The following is a 23,678-nucleotide window of genomic DNA, read 5'->3' as shown; positions in this document are numbered from 1 at the left end:
AACCTTTTTTAACCAGTGAGCCACGTTCAAATGTTAAAAATGGTAAGCATGCAAAAAGTTCCTGGGGTGCCAAATATGGGCTGTGATTGGGAATTTGATAGCCCCTATGTGTACTGAAAGCCAACAGGTTGATCTGTTTGGCAGTACTCATGGTTTTTATGCAACTAAACTTTGCTTTGTAGCCTGGAATTCAAAAATAAGCACCTGCTTTGAGGCAACTGAGAGCAACATTCAAGGGGTTGGAGAGCAACATGTTACTCTTGAGCCACTGGTTGGGGATCACGACTTTAGACCATTGTTTCTCCATGTCTCATATGTTACAATTAATTATGCATATAGCACTGATATATTCCTCAGCATAGAGATTATACATTATTATTACACTGGTTCCTACCTAATTCACACATACTATACTGTGTATCAGGAGCGCAGTGGAGTAAAATAGGGAACAAAGGATGCCTTCAAAGCGGCTCTATCTACCAGGCAGATAACAACTCAGCCAATGTACCTGTTTGTATGTTTTTGGAGTGTGGGAGGAAACCCTCTCGTGCACCTTGAGAACATACAAACTCCTTGGAGGAGAGGACGCATTGCAATTGTCCATTTATGTTAATCTTTTGAAAAAAAATCTAAATCTCCTCACTTTCCTATAAAAACTTAATTCTTGGTTTACTCACCAGAAACCAATTTAAGTAATACTCCAGTTAGTAGAAGCTGTGTTGTAAAGTCTGATTTCTTCATTAATACAAAAGCAAGATCAAGCAGTGAAACACCATTGTTCAGGAAACAGAAGTGAATGGCAGCATTTTCACTATCACAGTTACATGACAGGGTTCCGTAGGCTACACCAGTGACTTGCATATGAATACTTCTCCTTTAAATGGTATGTCTTTTTTAAGTAGAAAAAAAAAAGGTGCACATCTGGAATGTGTTGGGAAAATGTATTCGTAGTTTATGGGAAGAAATCTCCAGCAGCCCTAAGCCTGCAGCTGACAGCCCCCTGATTCCAGACCCACTCTTGTTCTGAGATATTTGCTGACTTTTCAAAATTGTGGTGTACAAACCAAGAATCAACTATAGTTTTATAGGAAAGCATCTTCTAATACAGCCATTTATATACTGGCCATCCTTATGATACCTGTCGTGTCTTTCATACAAGGAAATCCCAGGTATCTATAAAAGTAAAATGCTTAATAATAATAAATACTAAATACATTTAGTTTGTGCTGTGACATCACACCTCCCCTCCATTTTTTGCATCATCATTTTGCACATTTTTCGTGGGGTTTATGCTACCCATCTGTGTTTAAAGTAAATAACTGCCCAACTACAATGCAAATATTGGCGAGGACTGTCCGATGCTCCCTTTTAATTTCTTAGGAACTTTTTTAAAGGATATTGGTGAATGTTACAAACTGAAAATAGTATTGTAGCTAGAAAATACTAGTTTTATTTTTACTATAAAATCTGATTTTTTAGTGGAAAAAAACGTTGAGGTTTATTATACTGCAAAAAGTCCGAATCTGAAAATACTCCATCTTTAACCTGTCAACGGCACTGGGCTTTGTATGATAATCCAAACATTTAGGGCTTTTCCTGACAATTTCGGACAAATTCTGACTTTCCGCGCGACAATCCAACAAAACTGGTGCTTTTCGTTTGACATCAGAAAAAGTCGTGTTTTTTCCCGATCCGATTTTTAAATAAGGCAAATAGTGGATTCTACTTTGGTCAGACATATTTGTTTAAAAAATTAAAATAATTCGGATTTTGTTAAATATCCCCCTAACTGTGCAGAACCCGGGATCGGCCGAGTAATTTTCCCCAGTGCTCACCATTAGTCATGGACGAATAAATTTGCAGTGAATTTCCTTGTTTCGTCACCAGTGAATAAATTTGCATAACTGCTGCAAAAATTAGTCAAGAGTAGACTTCCCCCCAGATCCGAGACCCCTTGTACCCATGACCCATGTGAGGGCTGCTGTATGGCAGGAACACCAGTGTTGGCCAGCGTTTGTATCTCTTTGACTTCAATGAGTTATTCCAGGTAGGAGATCCTCTAAAATATTAGCACAGATATTGTTTCTATTATCCAGAATAAAGGGAATCAAGCAACGTGCCTGAATTAACATGTAAGGACCACAATGGAGACTACATTTATTATACACTTTATTTGACACTTCCCATGAGTGGGAAGCCCCGAAACGCCCCAATCCTCTTTTAAAAGGAACAGCAACACCAAAAATGTAAATTATTATTGATTCATTTTTTTATATTTATTAATTAATTATAGTAATTAAAATATGATGGTACACTGCTATGTTTGCTTCAGTATATCTACTATAGTTTATATCAAAAAGCTGCTGTGTAGCCATGGGGGCAGCCATTCAAAGGAGAAAAGGCTCAGGATACACATCAGATTAGCTCTGTAGTATACAATGGGATTCTACAGAACACATCTATCTTATTCTTGGATGGCTGTCCCCACAGCCACAAAGCAGCTTCATTATATAATTACAGTCATGACTCCAGTGAAACAAGATGTTAAAACAAAGTAGCATTAGAAATGTCATGTAACAAACAATAAACAGGAGAAGCAAAGGGCAATGCTTGTAAGAACTGACTGTGTAAAGCTTTCCTACACATCCATATTTTATGCAGAGCCATAAAACAACTAGTTATTTTCAGTAGAGATGGGCGAACTTCTCCCGCTTCGCCCAAAAATTCACGAATTTTCTGCAGAATTCGCAAAACGGCGAAAAGTTTGTGAAATTCGAACGTTTTCACAAAAAACCAAGCAATTCAAACGTTTGAACTAAAATCGAGCAATTCAAACGTTTTCACTAAAAATTGAGCAATTCGAATGTTTTCACAAAAGAAAATCTAGCCATTCGGACGTTTTCACGAAAAAATCGAGCAATTCGAACGTTTTCTCGAAAAAAACGAGCAATTCAAACGTTTTTACAGAAAAATTGGAAATTGCCGCTGGCGAATTTTCACCAGCAAATTTTCACAGGAGATTGGCGAATTTATTTGCAGACACGCGGAAATTCGCCGCAAATTCGTGCCAGGTGAATTTCGTCGACCATCACTAGTTTTCAGATAGATCACCAGAAATAATTACTTTTTCCAATGACATTCTATTTCCTATGTGTCACCGTTTTTCTAATAATGAAGTGTCAAGTATAATTTTTCACTTTCTGAAGCAGCTCTGGGAGGGGGGGGGTCGTCGACCCTGTAAACTGTTCTCAATGGATACATTTAGTTGCTACATTTCTTATCTTTGTCCCTGCTGAGCAGAATCTCTGGGTTTCATTACAGGCAGCTGTTAGAATTGATACAATAGTTGCTAATACTCCAGAGATGCTGCTGAGAAATGTATCAACTAAGGGGCATATTTATCAAGGGTCGATTTTCGAATTGAAAAAATTTCAAATTTCAAATTCAAAAAGACCAACCGAAATGAAGTCGAAGATTTTTTTTTGGTCGAATAGGTCCGTTTTCGATCGAATATCTCCGTATTCGGCCGAATTCGAATTTGATCGGAAGTTTTTCCCCCCAAAAAAACTTTGTTTTTTTTAAAATCCTCCAATTGACTCCAAACAGGTTCTAGGAGGTTCCCCATAGGCTAAAAACAGCAATTCAGCAGGTTTTAGATGGCGAAGGGTCGAAGTAGAATTTTTAAAGCGATAGTACATAATAAATGTCGATATTCTAAGTTTTCAAATTCGAATTGAAATTGGACTATTCCCTAGTGGAAGTACACAAAAAACATAGCTCGCGATTCGAATTTTATTCATTCGAAAATTCACCTCGACCTTTGATAAATCTGCCCCAAAATTGTCACAGCTGCCAGAGTCAAATACCAGAGACAGGGACATTCAACTTTAAACTCAGATTTTGGAAAAACAGTAAAAAATAAAAAATGGAAAGTAATTGAAAAAAGTCTTTATTTCTAAAGAACAATCTGAAAACAACTGAGTTGAAAAAAAGAGTTTGGAAGGTGAACGGCCCCTTTAAAACTATTTTCTTCCTTGATACAATTCCTTAGACAACAGTAAATGATATACAATATAAGGTGAGTGGGAATAGGGGAGCCAGTACCATCCAGAGCAGGGGAGGAGGTATTTGTTATTGTGAGATAAACAATGAGGCTGTGCAGGCAGCAATACTCTCAGTGATGTGGGAAAATGGGCTCATAAAGCCGCTAATCAAATGGGACGTTCCATCCCCGAAGTCAGGAAAGGAAATCTCCCCCCACCGATTACATCAGTGCAGCTACATGGGCTGGACCGGAGTCACTGCAAGCTCCCCACCCACCCCCTCCGTGCTGAACTTGAGTCCGCCCATGGCTGTTTTACCCTACTGATCGCGATTGGGTGTCTTTACTTTGCCTGCTGTGCAGGGGGGGAGCGGACTGTGTGAATTCTCGTACGAATGAGGCAAGGGACTATGGACACCAGTGAGGATCTTGCTTGAATCATCTTTTTTTTGGTTGCACTGGGGACGATTGAGCAAAAATGCTTGTGACACGTGAGTGAGTTTCTTTTCTCCTTGAGATCGTATTTGGTATCAGCTGTGGAGGCAGGTGAGTGATTGTGGCACAGTCTTTCAGCTGATATATTAGGGCTTGGGGCATGTGTCAGGATCAGAGGGGTCGCAGACCCTGGTGCTCAGGTGGTTGTATAGGGGGCCCAGTGGGACACTGATTGGAGGAGCTTAAAGGAGAACTGAACCTTGCTAAACTACAAATACCATGTTTTATATAGTGAATTTATTGCACCAGCCTAAAGTTTCAGCTTGTCAATAGCAGCAATGATCCAGGACTTCAAACTTGTCACAGGGGGTCACCATCTTGGAAAGTGTCTGTGACACTCACATGCTCAGTGGGCTCTGAGCAGATGTTGAGAAGCTAAGCTTAGGGCTCGTCACTAATTATCCAGCAGAAAATGAGCTTCCCCTGTAATATAAGCTGATGCTACAGGGCTGATTATTAAATTCTAATGCTAATTGCACTGGTTTCTGTGCTGCCATGTAGTAATTATCTGTATTAATTACTAATCAGCCTTATATTGTGACATTTCTATTCTATGTGTACTGTATATTGTGAGTGGCTCCCTAAGCTCAGTAAGTGACAGCAGCACAGAGCATGTGCAGTGAATCAGCAGAAAAGAAGATGGGGAGCTACTGGGGCATCTTTGGAGATATCTTCCCTGATAAATGGCTGTAGTTTCCTTAGGCTGATACAGAAGCACAAAACATAATGTACAACATTTCTAGCTACTTCTTTAGTTAAGCTTTAGTTCTTGTTTGAATATTATTGAACCCCCCCCATACACACATACAGTGGACTTAACAAGGACCAATCTGTGATTGTATTAGTAGCAATGGCAATCCTGCACCTAGATGTTGCTGAACTACTATTTCCCTGCCTTCCGCTGTGGGTAGGTTACAATAACCTGGTGGGGCTGCAGGTTGCCCGATCCAGAGCCTATTCCCCATTCTTCTCCTTTGCCCAGGATTTCAGCTCTTGTGCCCCGGCCTCTAGACTTGCCGAGTGGCCCCTGCATAGAAATTGCAGCAACCTTTCAAATGTAAAGAGAATCCATTTGTTTGATTTTGGATTAGATTTTAGTCCCCTGGTTAAACAAACTCCTGCTGGTGTCTTTGTGCAGCTGCGATTTATCTGCCCCATTGTGCTGCTACATAGTCTGTATGCTAATGTGAGAGTTATAACTAACACGAGGGCAATTGTTGGCTTTTATACTAACAAATACTAGTAGTGATGGACAGGTGTTGTATCTTTGCTGATGCATCTGGCGCAGGTAGGGGAGCCCTGTACATAACAATTGCCTCAAGCAGGGATCCCAAAGTTTCATCCGCCTATAAGGCACCCTCCAGGTGTCCCATTCACACCATTACAAAATAAATGGAGATATTTTTATTTTTTGCACCTTGGCACTGTTCCTAAAAGACACTATTAGGGGGAATGGGGGCAATTTATTAGGCAAACCCGGTCATTATAATCTCTAAACTCAAATCCTGATCCATACTTGTCTTTTCTGCAAAATGCACTCTCCCGTGGCACTCCCATCTTTTGCCTCGTCCTGCCATTTGTTGCTACTGAATTTGCAACAATCGTTGTGAGTTCCTGAAAAACGGTCAAGATTATTAAAAAGGAGTGCAAAAAAAGTTATTAGGACATAGTAGAAAACGGCCTAACGCGTTTCTTGCCTCATAGGCTATGAGTCTATCAGCCTATGAGTAAGTTCCCTAACAGGCACGAAACGCGTTAGGCCGTTTTCTACTATGTCCTAATAAATATTTTTGCATTTCTTTAATAACCTTGACTGTTTTTGGAGGATATGCACCTGTGGACTGGGGTGAACTGTGAGTATATCCCTCCCCCCACATAAACAAATTTTTTGCTTGTACGGCATAATTTATTGCAATTTTTTTTTTTTTTTATTGGTCCCTGGGCTAATGATCAGATCACGACGAAGGCCGATGCAGGTATATCACTAGAGGACAACTTATAGATGGGGTCCTCGTCCGAGAGGATTTGCAAATCTGCCTGATCGATATCTGCCCAAATTTTGGCCAGAAAACTGTCTGGAAGGAAGTTGGGAAAGGCCACTAGAGGAGATAAACTGCCAGCTCAGTTTGAAGGGGCCAAATCAGCGACTTAAATGTGTGTGACCAGCTGTAAAGGCTAAAAGCAGAACGTTTGTGCTACAGAGCATGTGCAAAGCCTGGGGCAGCAGCAAGGATCTCAGAGAAGCAAGATGGGGGCAGGGTGCTCACTAGAGTCGTACCCCAGGCTCAGAGGTTAGAGATTATAATCACTAGGGGGGTGTGTCTATAAGGATATTTAGGGGGTTATTTATCAAGGTCCGAATTTATCTCAGTATTTCTACGTTAGAAATCTGAGCAACTCCGAATTCCCGAATGGACCTTATTTATGGAAAAAAAAGCCCGTAAAAATAGGGTCAGGCCAAATTCTGAGCTTCCCCCGAAAATTCTGAATTGTTCTGCAAAAACTACGTTTTTTTCAGCAGTTTTTGCACAAAAACCCCATAATCATCGGATATCAGTACGGACGCCATCGCAGAGATTGGGGCCTTCCCCATTGACTTATACAGGACCTCGAGAGCTTTTAGATGCCGGGGTTTCGGATTCAGAGTTTTTAGACCATCGGACTTTAATAAATCTCGAAAAATTCATTGTTTTTTTTGCTATGAAAATTACAAATTATTCGAGGTTGGGATATTCGGACCTTGATAAATGACCCCTTAATGATGAGCAGTTTGCCCTGCATTCAGGCTCTGGTGGATTCATTACTTTTTATTGTTTGTAGAAAAATCCCTGGTCCATTTGTGATAGTGAAGGTGACAGCTCACAGCGGGGTGTTTCTGCATCATATTCAGCTGCTTCTCACTTTAATAAAATCTATTGCATCCTGCACCCGGTGTAAGCAACCCGTCTATACCTGCCCTTAAGGCACCTAAAACCCTCCTTTTGTGCTCAAGTCTGACCTCATAGATGGGCTGTAAATGGAATTTTTCCCTCGTGTAAAGCAGATACGCATACCATACATTTTTCTTATTGCTGGCACCATTCTTTGCTGGTTCCTTTAAACATTGGAGGCGAGGTCCTTGTTGCAGCATGTGAGCTACTAGATTCCAACCCCCCCCCCAACTTTAACTCAGCCACTATGTGGGGTCGGCAACTTGATGATATTGCTCAAACACAATACTTGTCTATATGTGCGAGATGGGGAGGTGTATTTTTCCTAAACATGTTACGATTAATCCATGTGTTCTTGGGTCCAAATATTATTGTATACGTTTTATTTTCTAATTTCTCTTATCTCGTGCAATTCTCCTTTCCATGGCCACTTATGGGTAGCCTAGCACTGGCGGGAGGCTTTTTTTTTTTTTTAAAACTACTATTATCCCCAACCAAATGTGGGCTCTATTAGCCCGCACCTTTGGTTGGGGATAACATTTTTACTCAACAGGTGCCCTTTAACAGGAGCACCAGCCTGGGGTATCATGTAAGTGACTACAATCCTTGGGGGCGCCCTAACATTTGGCACCCCCTTGGAATGGTGCTGTCGTTCTCCTTTAAAGGACATCAAATTGCTGGGGGTGTACCAATATGTAAGGAACCCCTTGTGCATGGGCTGAGTCACATTCAAATTTAAAAAAAGAGTTGGAGACCATGTCGGACTGGCCCACAGGGATACCAGGTAAACTCCCGGTGGGCCCAGATGTCAGTGGGTCTCTTGCTTTTAACCATTTGGCCTATTTCATGGTTGTTCCAGATTTCTTTATGGGAACAAAGAGGCTTAATAATGGAAGAATAGAATATAGTAAGTAGAGAAAAGAGACTAGGAGAATAAAGAGGTCGAGTGAGTAGAGGAGGTATAATAGTTTGGAAAGTGGGCCCTCAACCTAAGGTTTTCTGGTGGGCCCCTGGCATCCCAGTCCGACACTGGTTGGAGAGCAACACAAGCATGAAAAAAGTTCCTTGTGGGTGCCGAATAAGGGCTATTCGGTAGCCCCTATGTAGACTGGCAGCCTACAGGAGGCTCTGTTTGGCAGTACACCTGGTTTTTGTGCAACCAAAACTTGCCTCCAAGCCTGGAATTCAAAAATAAGCACCTGCTTCGAGGCCACTGGAAGCAACATCCAAGGGATTGGTGAGCAACATGTTGCTCTTCGGCCATTTGTTGGGTATCACTTCCCTAATGAATCCAGTTGATCCTTTTAGGAAAAAAAATGGCCCCAGCCTGGGAGAAAAAAAAACGCATAGACGCCATCTAACTTTTTTTACTTACTTGCGCAGGATAGGAAAGCCACACAATTTGTCTCTAAAGCACATGGGCAAGTGGCGACGGGGCATTTGCTTTTTTTTTTTCATGGCTTGAATTTTTACCTAAAAGGAGCACTGGCCTGGAGAAAAGCAATTGGATACTCTGGAGGGGTGCCTAACATATTGGGACATCCCAGTGAATTAATTTAACTTGTCCGGTGATCATCCATATAATCATTCCAGTCATCAACCCCCGGCTCCACTATTATATATATGTTTGCTGGGGATATTTTCAATGCAGTAGTTCCGAATACTTCCCCGCAGGAGCTGAGTGTTTGTGCAACCTCATACATATGTGCCATTGATCCCCTTTTTCTGAATAATGCAATCGTTTAGCCAAATTCCTTGGCACAGATCTGGGGAGCTAAAAGTGGAAGAATGTCTCTTCCTTTAGAACTACTGAGGGAACTTGCCCCAGGTGGATAATTGTCATTTCATTCAGTAGCCAACCCCACCTCTCACAGACATTGTGGCAAGCGTGACTCACAACCAGAGACAGAGGAATGCGTCTTGTTCTGAAGTCACAAAAGCAACGGGAGGGGGAGCAATGCTTCTGTCATGGAGCCATTTCTACAGGATGGACGGGGAAATGAAAGCGTTTCAGGCACTTGGCACTTGAGAGGTGGCATTTAGGAAACCATGGTTTCCGGTTCCTGAATGAGCTGGAGTTCAGCTTTCTCCAGAAATGGCTAAAAATGCGGAGATGGAGAGGCATTGTGCCATGTCACTGAGAGGGAAGACAATAGCAGTGACGCAAGGAAAGTGAATTTATGTGGCAGTTACAGCTTCATCAACTCTTGCTGTGGAGACTATTTCTGTCCCCTCAACAATGTGATTGGAGCATTATATGTGGATCGAGTGGAGCGTATTTCTACGTGCAACACTGTGCTGTCATGCAGCTCAATTCTCATTACAGGTTAGTGATGTGCGGCCGGCCCGATACCCATAAACCCGTGAGTCGGACAGGTTCAAAATCCCGACCTGCACATCACTATTACAGCTGTAGGACCTGTTATCCAGAATGCTCATTACCTAGGGTCTCCTGGATAAGGAGTCTTGACGTAATTTGGATCTCCATAACTTGCATTAACCAAACTTTCATATAAACGTTAATTAAACCTGATGGGATTATTTTCCTTTTAATAAGGCTTGATCTTATCTCAGTCTGGGTTAAGTACGATATATGGTTTTACCAACATAGAGAAAAAGGAGATTGTTTTTAAAAATCTGAATTATTGAAGATGGAGTCTATAGGGGAAGGCCTTCCTGTAATTTGGAGCTTTCTGGATAAGGGATCCTATACCGGTATTATTTACACAGGTATGGGATCCGTTATCCAGAAAGTCTATTTTATCCAAATAATCCAGTTTTTTTAAAATGATTTCCAATAAAACAGAGGTTTCACTGTACTCCACAGTGAAACCTCAGTTTTGCATCCCTTGATTTTAAGTTTTTCCTCATTTTACATTGTTGTTTTGTGGTCCCATCTATATATTATGCATAATACATTTTCCTGGATTTTACACCATTTTTTTTCTGGCCCCCTGAAAAATATAAAATGGGGGTTCTACTGTAATGCTTATTGGAGGCAAAACCAGCCTATTGGGTTCATTTAATGTCTACATGATTTTCTAGTAGACTTAAGTATGAAGATCCAAATTACAGAAAGATCCATTATCTAGAAGAAAGGAAAAAAAAAACAGATCCCGAGCATTCTGGATAATGGGTCCCATACCTGTACTATACAGTTTAGATTTGATTTTGATGCCTTTATTTTGGCTCTTATTTCAAAACCATTTCTTTTTCCAGTGTGTTTACCCATAAATCATCCCCCTGATAACGATGCTATTTCTTTTTTCCCCTTAAATCTGTGTGCTCCTGCCAAAGTGGGAATGTTCCCTTGTTTAGACTTTAGACCTTAGTTAGGGTATAGCTTGTCCATGTTGAAGGCCAATAGTTACAGAGTAAAGGAATGGGACCTGTTATCCAGAATACTCGAGACCTGGGGTTTTTCCCGGATGACGGATCCTTCTGTAATTTGGAGCTTCATACATTATGGGGGTTATTCATAAATGGGGGTTATTTATAAAAATCTGAATGCTAAAAACTCAAAATACTGTAAAATCTGAATTTTAGTGGAAACATTTTTTTGGGGATTTATTAAACGCTGCAAAAAGTCTGAATCCGCAAATCCACCATCTCAGACCTGCCGAGGTTATATATAAGTCAATGGGAAAAGTCCCATCCTATTTGGAAGTTTCTGTGGTCTGCTCTGGAATTAGCCCTAAAAATCCGACTTAATATGGGCTTTTCGGGGGAAAAAGCCTTGAAAAAATGGAGCGATTTGGGGGGGGGGGAAATCGGAAAGATTTGTACGATTCGGGTTTTTACTCGATTTTATACAGTTTTTCCCCAATCCGATTAAATAAAGCTTTTTTTTTTTTTTGTAATAAATAAGGTCAAATTGTGGATTCTATTTTGGTCTACTTTTTTTAATTAAATAATGAGAAAATTCAGATTTTGATAAATAACTACAGGTATGGATTGGATCCATTATCGAGAAACCAGTTATCCAGAAAGCTCAGAATTATGGAAAGGCCTTCTCCCATAGACTCCATTTTATCCAAATAATCAAAAATTATTTCCTTTGTCTCTGTAATAATAAAACAGTAGCTTGTACTAAGATAACTTATACTAATAACTAAGATATAATTAATCCTTATTGGAAGCAAAACCAGTCTATTGGGTTTATTTAATGTTTACATGATTTTCTAGTAGACTTAAGGTATGAAGATCCAAATTCCAGAAAGATCCTTTATCTGGAAAACCGCAGGTCCTGAGCATTCTGGATAATAGGTCCCATACCTGTACTAGAAAATCAGGTAAACATTAAATAAACCCAATCAAAGTTGGGTACAAGGTACTGTTTTATTACTACAGTGAATAAAGTGATTGCCCTTTAAGCTGTAAGTCAGAGTTTCCCCAACAGACCTGCTTATCTTAAATTGTTACCATTGTTTCTTTGCTTATCTTAAATTGTTACAAAAGTATCTAACTGCACCTGGCACTAGTGATGTGCGGGCCGACCCGATACCCGCGGATTTACCCGCGGGTTCGGGTCGACCTCGCGGGTGGGCCACCTTCAAATGCCGCCATCCGACTTCCGGGGTTCCGGTTTTAGTGTCGTGTCTGCTCACCCCGCCCCTTTTGTGATGTCATTGTGACGTCATCACATGTCTATAAAAGGACCCCCGGAAGCGGGTGCGGGTATGAGCAGGGCAGGGTGGGGTCGGGTCAGGGAAACCCTGGCATGTATTCTGGGCTCTCTGCCAAAAGCCAATTAAGTTTTGTATTTTTTTCTGGCTGTTCAGTGCAGGAGATCAAAGAGAAAGTTAGGACATTTCAGTTACAATCCGGGACTGTTGTTGAGCTTTCAAAATTGGCACTGTCCCGCGAAAAAACGGGACAGCTGGGAGGTATGCCATCCCAATGTTATAACAATGCGTAGGGAATTTTTAATGATCCTTGTCAGAAGCCCAGGAACATGTGAAATGAATAACTGGTCGATTTCCTATGACGAGAGGGTGTTTTTGTGAGGTTTAGGTTTCCTTGTGCAGCTGCAATGAGAGGTGATGGAACAAGCAGATCCTCTGAGCTTTTAGATTCCTTGTCAAGCCTCTCTCCAATAACAAAGATGCTGAAATGACCCCACCAGCTGCCAAGCACATTCCCTGGGCATTCGCCACAGCACCAAAGCAGATGTTAAATCAGGTGAAAAAGGAAAAAATCCAGAATACTGTTTTTTCTTTGTATTGGATTATCGCTTTACAGACACACAAAATGAATTCACATAAGCAGAATTTAGTGTTTTTGTTTCCCTGACTCTCCGCTGATTCATGCCTGTCCCTCCACCTACAGTATATTTATTTCATATAATGAGAGGAGTTTGGTTTTCTGCTGCAATGGGAGATAATGGAACAGCCAGATCCCGGGACCTTGCACATAATATTCTTTTTATCTGCTATTGCCATGCAACCTCTTTCAAAATGATTTTTTTTAAACTTGTAAATTGTTTAGGATAAAATGTGCTGTAGAGGCGTGGCTACAGGTGGCCATAGACATAGAGATCCGCTTGTTTGGCGATACGAGCGGATCTCTCCCCGATATGCCCACATTGAGGTGGGCAATATCGGGCTGATCCGATCCTGGGCCCTAGGGCCCAACAATCGGATCATAATGGATGTGATACGGGCGGTCGGATCACGGGACTGCATACACGCACAGATGCGGCCGACGGGATTTTTTAACGTGCCCGATCGAGATCTGCCCGACTTTTGGCCAGATATCGATCAGGGGGAAGCCTGTCGGATGGCCCCATACATGGACCAATAAGCTGCTCACTCGTTCTGTCGGCAGCTTTTATCAGCCCGTGTATGGGGGCCTTTAGGGTCAAACATTTCAGAATAAAAGTGTACACTTCCTCAAGTGATAATTCCCGATCTTTATGACGTCTGTGGTCGGTTATTACTTGAAGAAGGACATGCTATGGTCCAGAAATGTTTCATAATATCTAGGGTGGTTCACCTTTAAGTACAAATTTTGTATGTTATATACCGTATATACTCGCGTATAAGCCGAGTTTTTCAGCACCCAAAATGTGCTGAAAAACTCAAACTCGGCTTATACGCGGGTCATACCTCCTTCCGCGGCCCCAGCAGGACTGTCTGTGACTGACTGTGTCGCCGCCCGGAGCAGGTCCAGGAGCTCCGGCCGCTACCCACGTGGCGGCCATGGGCGCCGCCATTTTGGGAGCGAACGCCGGCAGGGAAGGACGCGCCGCCCGGAGCTCCTGGACCTGCTCCGGGCGGCGACACAGTCAGTCACAGACAGTCCTGCTGGGGCCGCGGAAGGAGGTATGACCCGCGTATAAGTTTGGTAAAAGCTGTAGATGTACAAATATCTCTGCCTTCGTGTCTATTCGTGCTGTATCAGAGTTTAGTGGCACACCTAAATTCAATCCTCCTTGGCTGCTGTAAATATTAATCTTCAGGAGCCTTTGCTTCAGTCCTGAGTACTATGCCATAGTGTTTCTAAATGCATAAAGAAGAACCAGCCTGAACTAGTGTACTTAAGTCTCTTCCTATTCTTTTATATGTAAGGGTGGCTTAGATTATCATCTTATGACTTGTTGCGGAAGCCCAGCTTATGCAGCTCCTGAACTGATCCAGGGTAAAGCCTATATTGGCTCTGAGGTAAGAAATCTGTAATTAATAATCAAGAGTATCTAGAAGTGGTAGATTGTGAAACATTGCCTATTTGCAATGTCATCATTTTTATACTTTAATTTCAGAGGCACATTTGTTCTTTATTCCGCCAACCCTGTCTAGTCATCAATCAGTGCAATAACCATTTCAGTAAAACAAGCTTTATAAGCATGTCCTGTGATAGAAAAGGGGGAATTGTGGTGCATATGGCACAATTTTGATTTTATGTGCCGAGTCTGAAATGCAATCTAAGAAAACTCCAGGTGTGTGTTCATTCCCCTCTTGTTCAAGAAAAGTGCCAATGCCTCTTCTCCGTGGATGTATATGATGTTGGGAGATAAGCAAAAGGAGCCACAACTTCTCTCATATCTTCTTCTTTGCACTGTCTTTGTGGATGCACAAATTCTGCATTATCCATCCACCTGTCACGTTTTACTGTGACAGAGGGAAGAGCAGCAGACGTGAGGGCCGGGGTGGGGAGAGCGACAGATGGGGAGGGCAGGGGGGGGAAGTGGCAGAGGGAAGCAAACATGAAATAGGGGTAGACAGAGGACCCTTTAACAGGTACCTGCCCAGTGTCCCCCAATTGTTGCGGCCGGGTCACATTCACATTTTGAAATCTGACATGGGGCCCCTAGGCTTATACACGAGTCAATACATTTTTCCAGTTTTCTTAGGTAAATTAGGTACCTCGGCTTATACACGGGTCGGCTTATACACGAGTATATACGGTAATGACTAATTCTAAGCAACTTTTCAATTGGCCTTCATTTTTTATTTTTTTTTATAGTTTTTGAATTATTTGCCTTTTTTATCTACCTCTTTCCAGCATTTAAAAGTCTCTGACCCCATCTAAAAAACAAATGCTCTGTAAGGCTATAAACATTTATTGTTATTGCTACTTTATATTACTCACGTTTGCATTCGGGCCTCTCCTAATCATACTCCAGTCTTTTATTCGTCAGTGCATGGTTGCTAGGATAAATTGGACCTTAGCAACCAGATCGCCAAAATCACAAAGTGGAGAGCTGCTGAATAAAAAGCTAAATAACTCAAAAACCACAAAGCCAACTGCTTTCTCAGAATATGACTCTCTATATCAGGGGTCCCCAACCACCAGGCCGCGGGCTGTGCCGAACTGTGTGGCCTCTGGTCCCAGCTGCAGTCTATAATTGCTGCAAAAACAATGAAAAAGGCCGTACCTGCAATCTCAGCATCCTGACGCGCCATTGCCATGACAACAACTGTGCGAAGCCCAGGAAGCTTTCTACTGATCTTCATAAGGACCAAAATACTGTTTAGACAGTTGGTAAGCCTAAAATGCACCCAGGCATCCTTGTAAAAATTGTCTTGCTTGAAACTGGTCTGTGGTGCAAAAAAGGTTGGGGACTAGGGTTGCCACTAATGATGGGCGAATAAATTCGACAGGTGTGAATTTGCGACAAATTTCAGCGTTTTGCCGCAGGCGAACAAATTAGCGAAAGTGACACAAAAAAATCAAAACATTTTGGACGTGCGTTGGAAAAGTCGCTTGTGTCAAAACAGTCACGCGTCAACATTATTCGGACGCCCATTGTCTTTTTCCGGCGTTTCGCTAGAAATTCGCTCCGCTCCCTGACACGCCATTGCAATGACAATATGCAAAAGCCCAGGAAGCTTTCTACTGATCATCATAAGGACCAAAATACTGTTTAGATGTTTTTTTTGGTAAGCCTGAAATGCACCCAGGCATCCTCGTAAAAATTGTCTTGCTTGAAACTGGTCCGTGTTGAAAAAATGTTGGGGACGAGGGTTGCCAGTAGTAATGGGCAAATACATTTGCGGCAAATTTCCACGTTTTGTCGTTGGGGAATAAATTAACGAAACTGGACCAAAAAGTCAAATTTTGGACGCGCTCCGGAAAAGTCGCTCACATCAAAACCATCGTGCATCAATATTATTTGGACTCCCATTGACTTTAACGCCAGTGTCAAAATTGATGCGGGTGTCAAAATTTGCGTTTCGCAAATTTTTCGGCGAAACGGGACAACTTCACCCATCACTAGTTGACTCCTGCTAGGTTTTGTCCCTTTTTTTGAAGTGATGTCCGAGTCAAAACTGCCTGCCCGGTTTTCCAAATTAGGAAAACTGGGCAGGATTTCCTATGATTGACGCGTCAACAGGCCAATCTTCAGCCCCACCCCTGGGGTCACGGCCCACCCCCCTGCCTGGACTGCACCGGGCAAAAAGGTTGCAACCTTATTGGGGACTTCTGCTCTACATTATATTAAAGGTTAATTTAAATGCGAACATCCCCTTTAATAAATGTCGGGAGCCCCCTTCTACAAAACCCCAGGAATCGCCAGGTTTTAATTCTTAGCTCTATAACAAAATACAGCCTTTCAGGACAATATAACAGATTAACGGCAACCCAGAAATACATTGGAAAACAACGGATGTGACTGGTTTAACCACAAGAACAGAAGGCTGTGGATTTGTGTTGGTCTGTGAGTGGATTAGCTGGGGGGGGCATAAATGAGCTCCAAAAATGAAATTTCTTCTGGTATTTCAGACTCTGTCTCTTAGTAATGGATTAGCAGAGATTGAATCACATTGCCCCTGGTGCATAGGAAGCAATGAGTAATATGCAATGGGGATCCCTGTAGAATTGTAGACTGGGAGAGACTGAGGAATAAGGTGTGATTGTGTAGAAGTTCTTTCATTTCATCCCTTTTGTAAGAAGCGAATCTATGAATCACTGTATGAATAAATGCCCCTATCATCTCTCCAGTGTATCATGCTAAACAAATCTCAGATGAATGGAAGCCTTTGTAAGATAAACTGTTAGCGTTGATCCCTTTTCCATATTGTTTTCAGAGGCACACGCCTTGGTTCAGAGTTAAAGGGATACTGTCATAGAAAAACATGTTTTCAAAATGAATCAGTTAATAGTGCTGCTCCAGCAGAATTCTGCACTGAAATCCATTTCTCAAAAGAGCAAACAGATTTTTTTTATATTCAATTTTGAAATCTGACATGGGGCTAGACATATTGTCAATTTCCCAGCTGCCCCCAGTCATGTGACTTGTGCCTGCACTTTAGGATGGAACTACTTTCTGGCAGGCTGTTATTTCTCCTACTTAAAGTGATACTGACACTAAAAAATAAATTTTAGCATATGAATGTACATTAAATGTTACCTAGAAGTCATGTTGATAATTTTTTGCTGAGAGGTTTGTTTTTGTATATAATTGTTATTTGAAGTTCCTAAGCCTGACTCTCTGACACTCTGACTTTGCCAACCTGATTGTCCCATCTCAGCCTGTTAGTTAGAGTTTCTAATGCTAACGGACTCCTGCTGCACAAATATGGCAGCCTCCTCATACAGGAACATGGGGGATCAGACAGGTAATGTAAAAGCATCATGCAAATACTTTATGGCAAAGTTAAAAGTAGTTCGCAAAGCCAATATTATAATAGATGTAAAAAAAGTTTAATTTCAGGTGTCAGTATCTCTTTAATGTAACTGAATCTGTGTCAGTGGGACTTGGCTTTTACTATTGAGTGTTGTTTTAAGTTCTACTAGGGAGCTGTTATCTTGTGTGATATCTTGTGTTAGGGTAGGGACACACTGGGCGATTTGGAGAGTTTTAGTCGCCTGGCGACTAATCGCCGCGACTTTTCTCCCCGAATGCCTCTCCTCGCTCTGCGCCTGGCTAAAATGAAAAATCGCCTGCGCTAATCACACGCGGCGATTCGTTTTCCGAAATCGCCCGAAGTTGCCTCACGAGGAAACTTCGGGCGACTTCGGAAAACGAATCGCCGCGTGTGATTAGCGCAGGCGATTTTTCATTTTAGCCAGGCGCAGAGCGAGGGGAGGCATTCGGGGAGAAAAGTCGCGGCGATTAGTCGCCAGGCGACTAAAACTCTCCAAATCGCCCAGTGTGTCCCTACCCTTAGGGAGCTGTTATCTGGTTACCTTCCCATTGTTCTTTTGTTTGGCTGCTGGGGGGGAAAGGGAGGGGGTGATATCACTCCAACTTGCAGTACAGCAGTAAAGAGTGACTAAAGTTTATCAGAGCCGCATCAAGTCACATGACTGGGGACAGCTGGGAAACTGACAATATGTCTAGCCCCATGTCAGCTTTCAAAATTGAATATAAAAAAATCTGTTTGCTCTTTTGAAAAATGGATTCAGTGCAGAAGTCTGCTGGAGCAGCACTATTAACTGATTCATTTTGAAAAAAACATATTTTCCCATGACAGTCTCCCTTTAAGCTGAGACTTATTTAGCTTTGACAGATTTAAGATAATTATGGCAGTTGCTGCACGTAGGATCCTAAACACTCTCCCAGATTTCTGACAGATCTTGGGACCGGTATTTACATTAAGGAAAGGCTTGGCCTCTGCTCCACCTGACAAACAATCGGAGCGGTTATCACTGCCCGGTTCCGACTTCAAAAACATCCGTCACTCTCAAGTCAAAAACACAGGAGACGGTGCCTATTGTTTGCAGGAGCTGATGACTGTGGCCCTCATAGAAATGTGAAATGAGTGGAGAACTTGCTCGGTTTTGAGAGCAAATGACAGCGGAGAGATATTATTGATTATACAGTGCTCAGGAAAGCTTTGCTGATATTTTCTTTCATTTATAATTAGTGATGGGCGAATTTCTCCCGTTTTCTCTCTCCAAAATTTGCGAAACGATGAAAAATTCACGAAAGATCTTGAAATTGATAAGTTCACAAAAAATCATGAAATTCGGACGTTTTCACGAAAAAGTTGTAAAAAAAAACTTTTTTCAAGAGGTACGCTACAAACAGTGAGGGTCTTTTATCAACACTGGGCAGAAACCCATGGCAACCAATCAGATTGCTGCTTTCATTGTTCTACTTGCAGCTGGCTTTAAAAAGCTAATCACTGATTGGTTGCTATAGGTAACTTGCCATGGACAAATTTGCCCAGTGTTGATAAATGAGCCCCGTAATTTCTTTTAATTATCTTCTTTTTACTGATTTCAAAATAATTCCCCCCCCTCGTGTTTTCCATTAGCCGCTCATTAAGCCAAGTTGCCGCCTCTTTAAACTCTTACAACTGATTGATCAACAGTTGGATCAGACCAATTTAGGCAGTTGGCCAACAGAACAGAGATCTGAAGGTTTGGCAACTTAAGCTGGTTATACATTGAAAGATCCAGTTGTTTGGGAAACAAATCTTTCCCAGATACGGGGGATGGGATCCCTTATCCAGAAAATGCCCATTTCTCATAGACAATTTAATCTAATAATTCACATTTTTAAAAAAGTGATTTCCCTTTTCTCTGTAATAATAAAACAGTAGTTTCCAAACTAAAATAAAACGAATCTATATTGAGGCCAGAACAATCCTATTAAGTTTATTTAATGTACAGTTGTGCTCATAAGTTTACATACCTGATAACATACACACAACTTGACACAAATGGCTATTAAAGGTAACCATCTTCATCTGTGATCCGTTTGCTTGTAAGGGCTATTCCACACGGGGAGATAGCCACGCGTTTGCGGTCGCGGCGACAAAGCGCCGCGCCAGTCGCCGCAACCGGCGCAGGCGACAGTTTTGTATGGGCGCCTATGTAAAAACGCCTGTGCTAACCACACGAGGCGATGCGCTTTTCAACAGTCGCCTGAAAAAGCCTGGCGAGGCATTTTCAGGCGACTGTTGAAAAGCGCATCGCCTCGTGTGGTTAGCACAGGCGTTTTTACATAGGCGCCCATACAAAACTGTCGCCTGCGCCGGTCGCGGCGACTGTCGCGGCGCTTTGTCGCCGCGACCGCAAACGCGTGGCTATCTCCCCGTGTGGACTAGCCCTAATTAGTGGGTGTGTATAAAAGGTCAATGACTTTCTGGACTCCTGACTGACCCTTGCATCTTTCATCCAGTGCTGCACTGATGTTTTTTGGATTCTAAGTCATGGGGAAAGCAAAAGAATTGCCAAAGGATCTGCGGGAAAAGGTAGTTGAACTCTATAAAACAGGAAAGGGATATAAGAAAATATCAAAGGAATTGAGAATGCCAATCAGCAGTGTTCAAACTCTAATTAAGAAGTGGAAAATTAGGGGTCTGTTGAAACCAAACCACAGTCAGGTAGACCAACTAAAATTTCAGCCACAACTGCCAGAAAAATTGTTCGGGAGGCGAGGAAAAACCCCACAAATAACTTCAGGTGAAATACAAAAAATACTGGAGGAAAATTTGCTCTCATCAGCCAGGAAGCTGCGAATGGGATGTACTAGGACATTCCAACACGACAATGATCCAAAACACAAGGCCAATGTCATTGGCTACAGTTCTGGAGTGGCCATCTCAGTCTTCTGACCTCAATATCATTGAGCCACTCTGGGGAGACCTCAAACGAGCAGTTCATGCAAGACAGCCCGAGAATTTACAGGAACTGGAGGCTTTTTGGCAGAAGGAAGGCGCAGCTTTACCGTCTGAGAAGATAAAGAGCCTCATCCACAACTACCACAAAAGACTTCAAGCTGTCATTTATGGTAAAAGGGGTAATACATGGTATTAAGAACTGGGGTATGTAAACTTTTGAGCATTGTCATTTGGGTAGTTTGTGTAGTGATTATGATTTAAAAAGAGTAAACACAGTTGTTTGACAATAAATGGCCTCAACCAACCACTAACCATGAGTGAAAGAAAAGTTTTTCTGTTATCCTTCATATTCTCTGTAAAAAAGGAAATCATAAATTCTGCCAGGGTATGTAAACTTATGAGCACAACTGTATAAATGATTTTCTTTGTTCGTATGGAGATCTAAATTATGGAAAGATCCCTAAGGGCAGGAGCACACGGGCAGATTCGGGGAGATTAAGGGTAGGACTCCACGAGCGATTTTGTCGCATGCGTTTTGTCAAAGCGCGTCGGATCGCGACAAAATCGCTTGTGGAGTCCTACCCTTAGTCGCCTGGCAACTAATCGCCTCTTCTGCGGGTGGCAACCCGAACTGCCTTCCGCCTGCTATAATGAGAAAACGCCAGCGCAATGGCACTTGCGGCGCTTCAATTTCCGAAGTTGCCTCACGAGTAAACTTCAGACGACTTCAAAAATCGAAGTGCCGCGAGTGCATTGGCGCAGGTGTTTTTTCATTGAAGCAGGCGGAAGACATGGGGAAGCAGTTCGGGGAGATTAGTCGCCCCCAAAGAAGAGGTGAATTAGTCGCAGGGAGACTAAAACCCCCCCGAATCTCAAGGTGTGCCCTTACTCTAAAGGGGCAGTATTCAGTGCTGTACATGAAGGGGGTGCTTACTCTTGTACAGAGGATTTTACCCCAGTTGGATAAACTATATAATATCTATGCTTGTGTAGCCACTAAGTGGGAGACTTGAACTTTAAAGTGTCCTAGATTGAAATGCCCTTATCAAGAGAGTCTGCTTGGAACTATAACGGAGGCAATATAAGGGGCCCAGTATGTAGAAAACAGTATAAAAAAAAATAACTGTATGATCAGTGGATTCTTTAGAAAAAAACTGAAAAATAAATGTGCTTGGTTTTTGTAGAGCACAGCGGAGAATGGAATGGCACATGGAACTTTAAACTTACGCTAGTTGTTTGTTTTGGAATCCGATAGATCTGGGAACTGTAAGAAGGCGGCAGATGGAAAACAAGTGAATTGCTGGGACTTGTTTTTATTTCAGTGAATAAATCGGCTTGGAGACAATGAGGCTGGATATATGCTTCCATTGAACAACTAGTTGGTTTCAGATAGATCACCAGAAAGAATGACTTTTTCCAATGACTTTCTATTTACTATATGTCGCCGTTTTTCTAATATTGAAGTGAAGTGTCTTTTTTTTATTTACCTTCTGAAGCAGCCCTGGAAGGGGGGGGTCGCCGACCCTGTAAACTGTTCTAAATGGATACATTTAGTTGATATATTTCTTATCTTTGTCCCTGCTGAGCAGAATCTCTGGGTAGTGTCCCGTGCGGGTCCATTTTTTGGAACCTGCACCCGCAACCTGCAATCCGTAACTCGGACCCGCATTCTTACCCCTTGGACCCGCTACCTGCAAGTGCCTTATCCGCAACCCGTGCCCGCTGACAATCAGGAAGTGCTGTCATTGTAAACCGGCAGTGACATCATCGGAAGTAGGCGTGATCAGAAAAAAGGGAGTCAAACAGGAAGTGCTGTCATTGTAAACCAGAAGTGACATCATCGAAGTAGGCGTGATCAGAAAAAAAGAGTAAAAATCGCTTTTGAGAAGACCCTCGGCCTGACCCGCAGAACTGCTGACCTGTGTCTATACCCACACATGGAACTTCTACCCGCGACCCGCTGCAGGACTCTTATCGCTGGGTTTCATTACAGGCAGCTGTTAGAATTGATACAATAGTTGCTGATACTCCAGAGATGCTGCTGAGAAATGGATCAACTAAATTTTGCAAAATTGTAAAAACAACTGAATTGAAAAAAGTGTTTGGAAGATGAACGACCCCTTTAACTTTACAATTATGGAAAGCTCTGGAAAACCACGGGTCCCAAACATACTGGATAACGGGTCCCCATACCTGTCCTAATAAAAAGGCCATTTCATTTCATGTATCCAGCTTGTAGATATCTGTTTGCTCTTTCTCCGTTAGAAGAATAAAAGCCAAGTACAGATGACGTCTGCACTAGATTGCAAATGGCTGGAGAAGTTCGACATCACTGGAGAAGTCTGCTTTTTTTCTTTCGGATCCCCTCCCCCCTTATTCCGGCCCCACTAAAGCAGATGCTCACTGGACAATGTGAAGTATCTTGAAGCGCCTATTGCGCCCGTTATGTTTTAGTGGTATGTGAAACCTACTAAACATGTTTACATTTTTCAGGCATCTGGTGAGTGTTTAGTAACTCTGCAGAGTTAGACTTTGACCCTGCTCCTGTGGGAATGCTTTAAGTGTTGGCTCTAGACCTTTATTAATTGCCACAAAATGAGCAGTTAATTCCCAACATCTGTTGCGCGTTGGCCTGAAAGCTCTCCCCAAAGTGACGTGATGGTTGGCTGGAGAGAGAAGAACTGAAAACTTGACAGCCACAATATACTAACCCTCCCCTCCCTGGAGTGTACACTGGCCACACGAAAGGACCAATAAGAACAAAAAAATTTAACTTTTCCTTTGCTCTGAGACACCAGTTACTCAGACATCAACTTAGTTTTGGTCATGTTTGGTTCCTGCTGGAGGCAGTGGGCATGATCTGGGCCGTACCAAGCTGTAAACATTTATTTCCTCTGCTCGCAGGGATTTACATGATCCGCTATGTTTGTGTTGTTTGACTTAATGGGGCACTTACCACAATGTATGTGATTTCTGTATTAGCGTTGGAGGTTTCACAAGACGGTGACGTACGTCTTGAGTGACTTTATGTGCTTTAATGATTGATGTGGTTTTGTGTATAATAAATAGCCGGCTGTTTGTGTTTAGTAATCCTACAAACAATTGATTAAGGGGCTGTAAACACAAAGAAACAATCCTTTTTTAAAGGAAAACTATACCCCCAAAATGAACACTTAAGCAACAGTTTATATCATA

The 23,678-nt window shown here is 42.2% G+C and overlaps 1 protein-coding gene across 3 annotated transcripts in view; it reads left to right on the top strand.

The window, feature by feature from the left end:
• Positions 1-23,678, top strand: part of dlc1.S (DLC1 Rho GTPase activating protein S homeolog) — a 134,423-nt gene that overhangs the window by 90,774 nt on the left and 19,971 nt on the right. The window contains exon 1 of one of the 3 annotated variants that reach the window (XM_018254207.2): positions 4,217-4,588. The exons of 1 other annotated variant lie outside the window; for it this stretch is intronic. Coding sequence is in view for 1 of the 2 variants with exons in the window: in NM_001091296.1 (NP_001084765.1) it covers positions 4,521-4,533 (13 nt within the window). In the remaining variant the exon portion in view is untranslated. 3 annotated transcript variants of the gene reach the window in all.

The sequence above is a fragment of the Xenopus laevis genome, chromosome 3S (genome assembly GCF_017654675.1).
Source record: "Xenopus laevis strain J_2021 chromosome 3S, Xenopus_laevis_v10.1, whole genome shotgun sequence".
Taxonomy (NCBI): domain Eukaryota; kingdom Metazoa; phylum Chordata; class Amphibia; order Anura; family Pipidae; genus Xenopus; species Xenopus laevis.
Note: the sequence above shows the minus strand (reverse complement) of the source record. Positions and strands in the feature narration are given on the sequence as shown.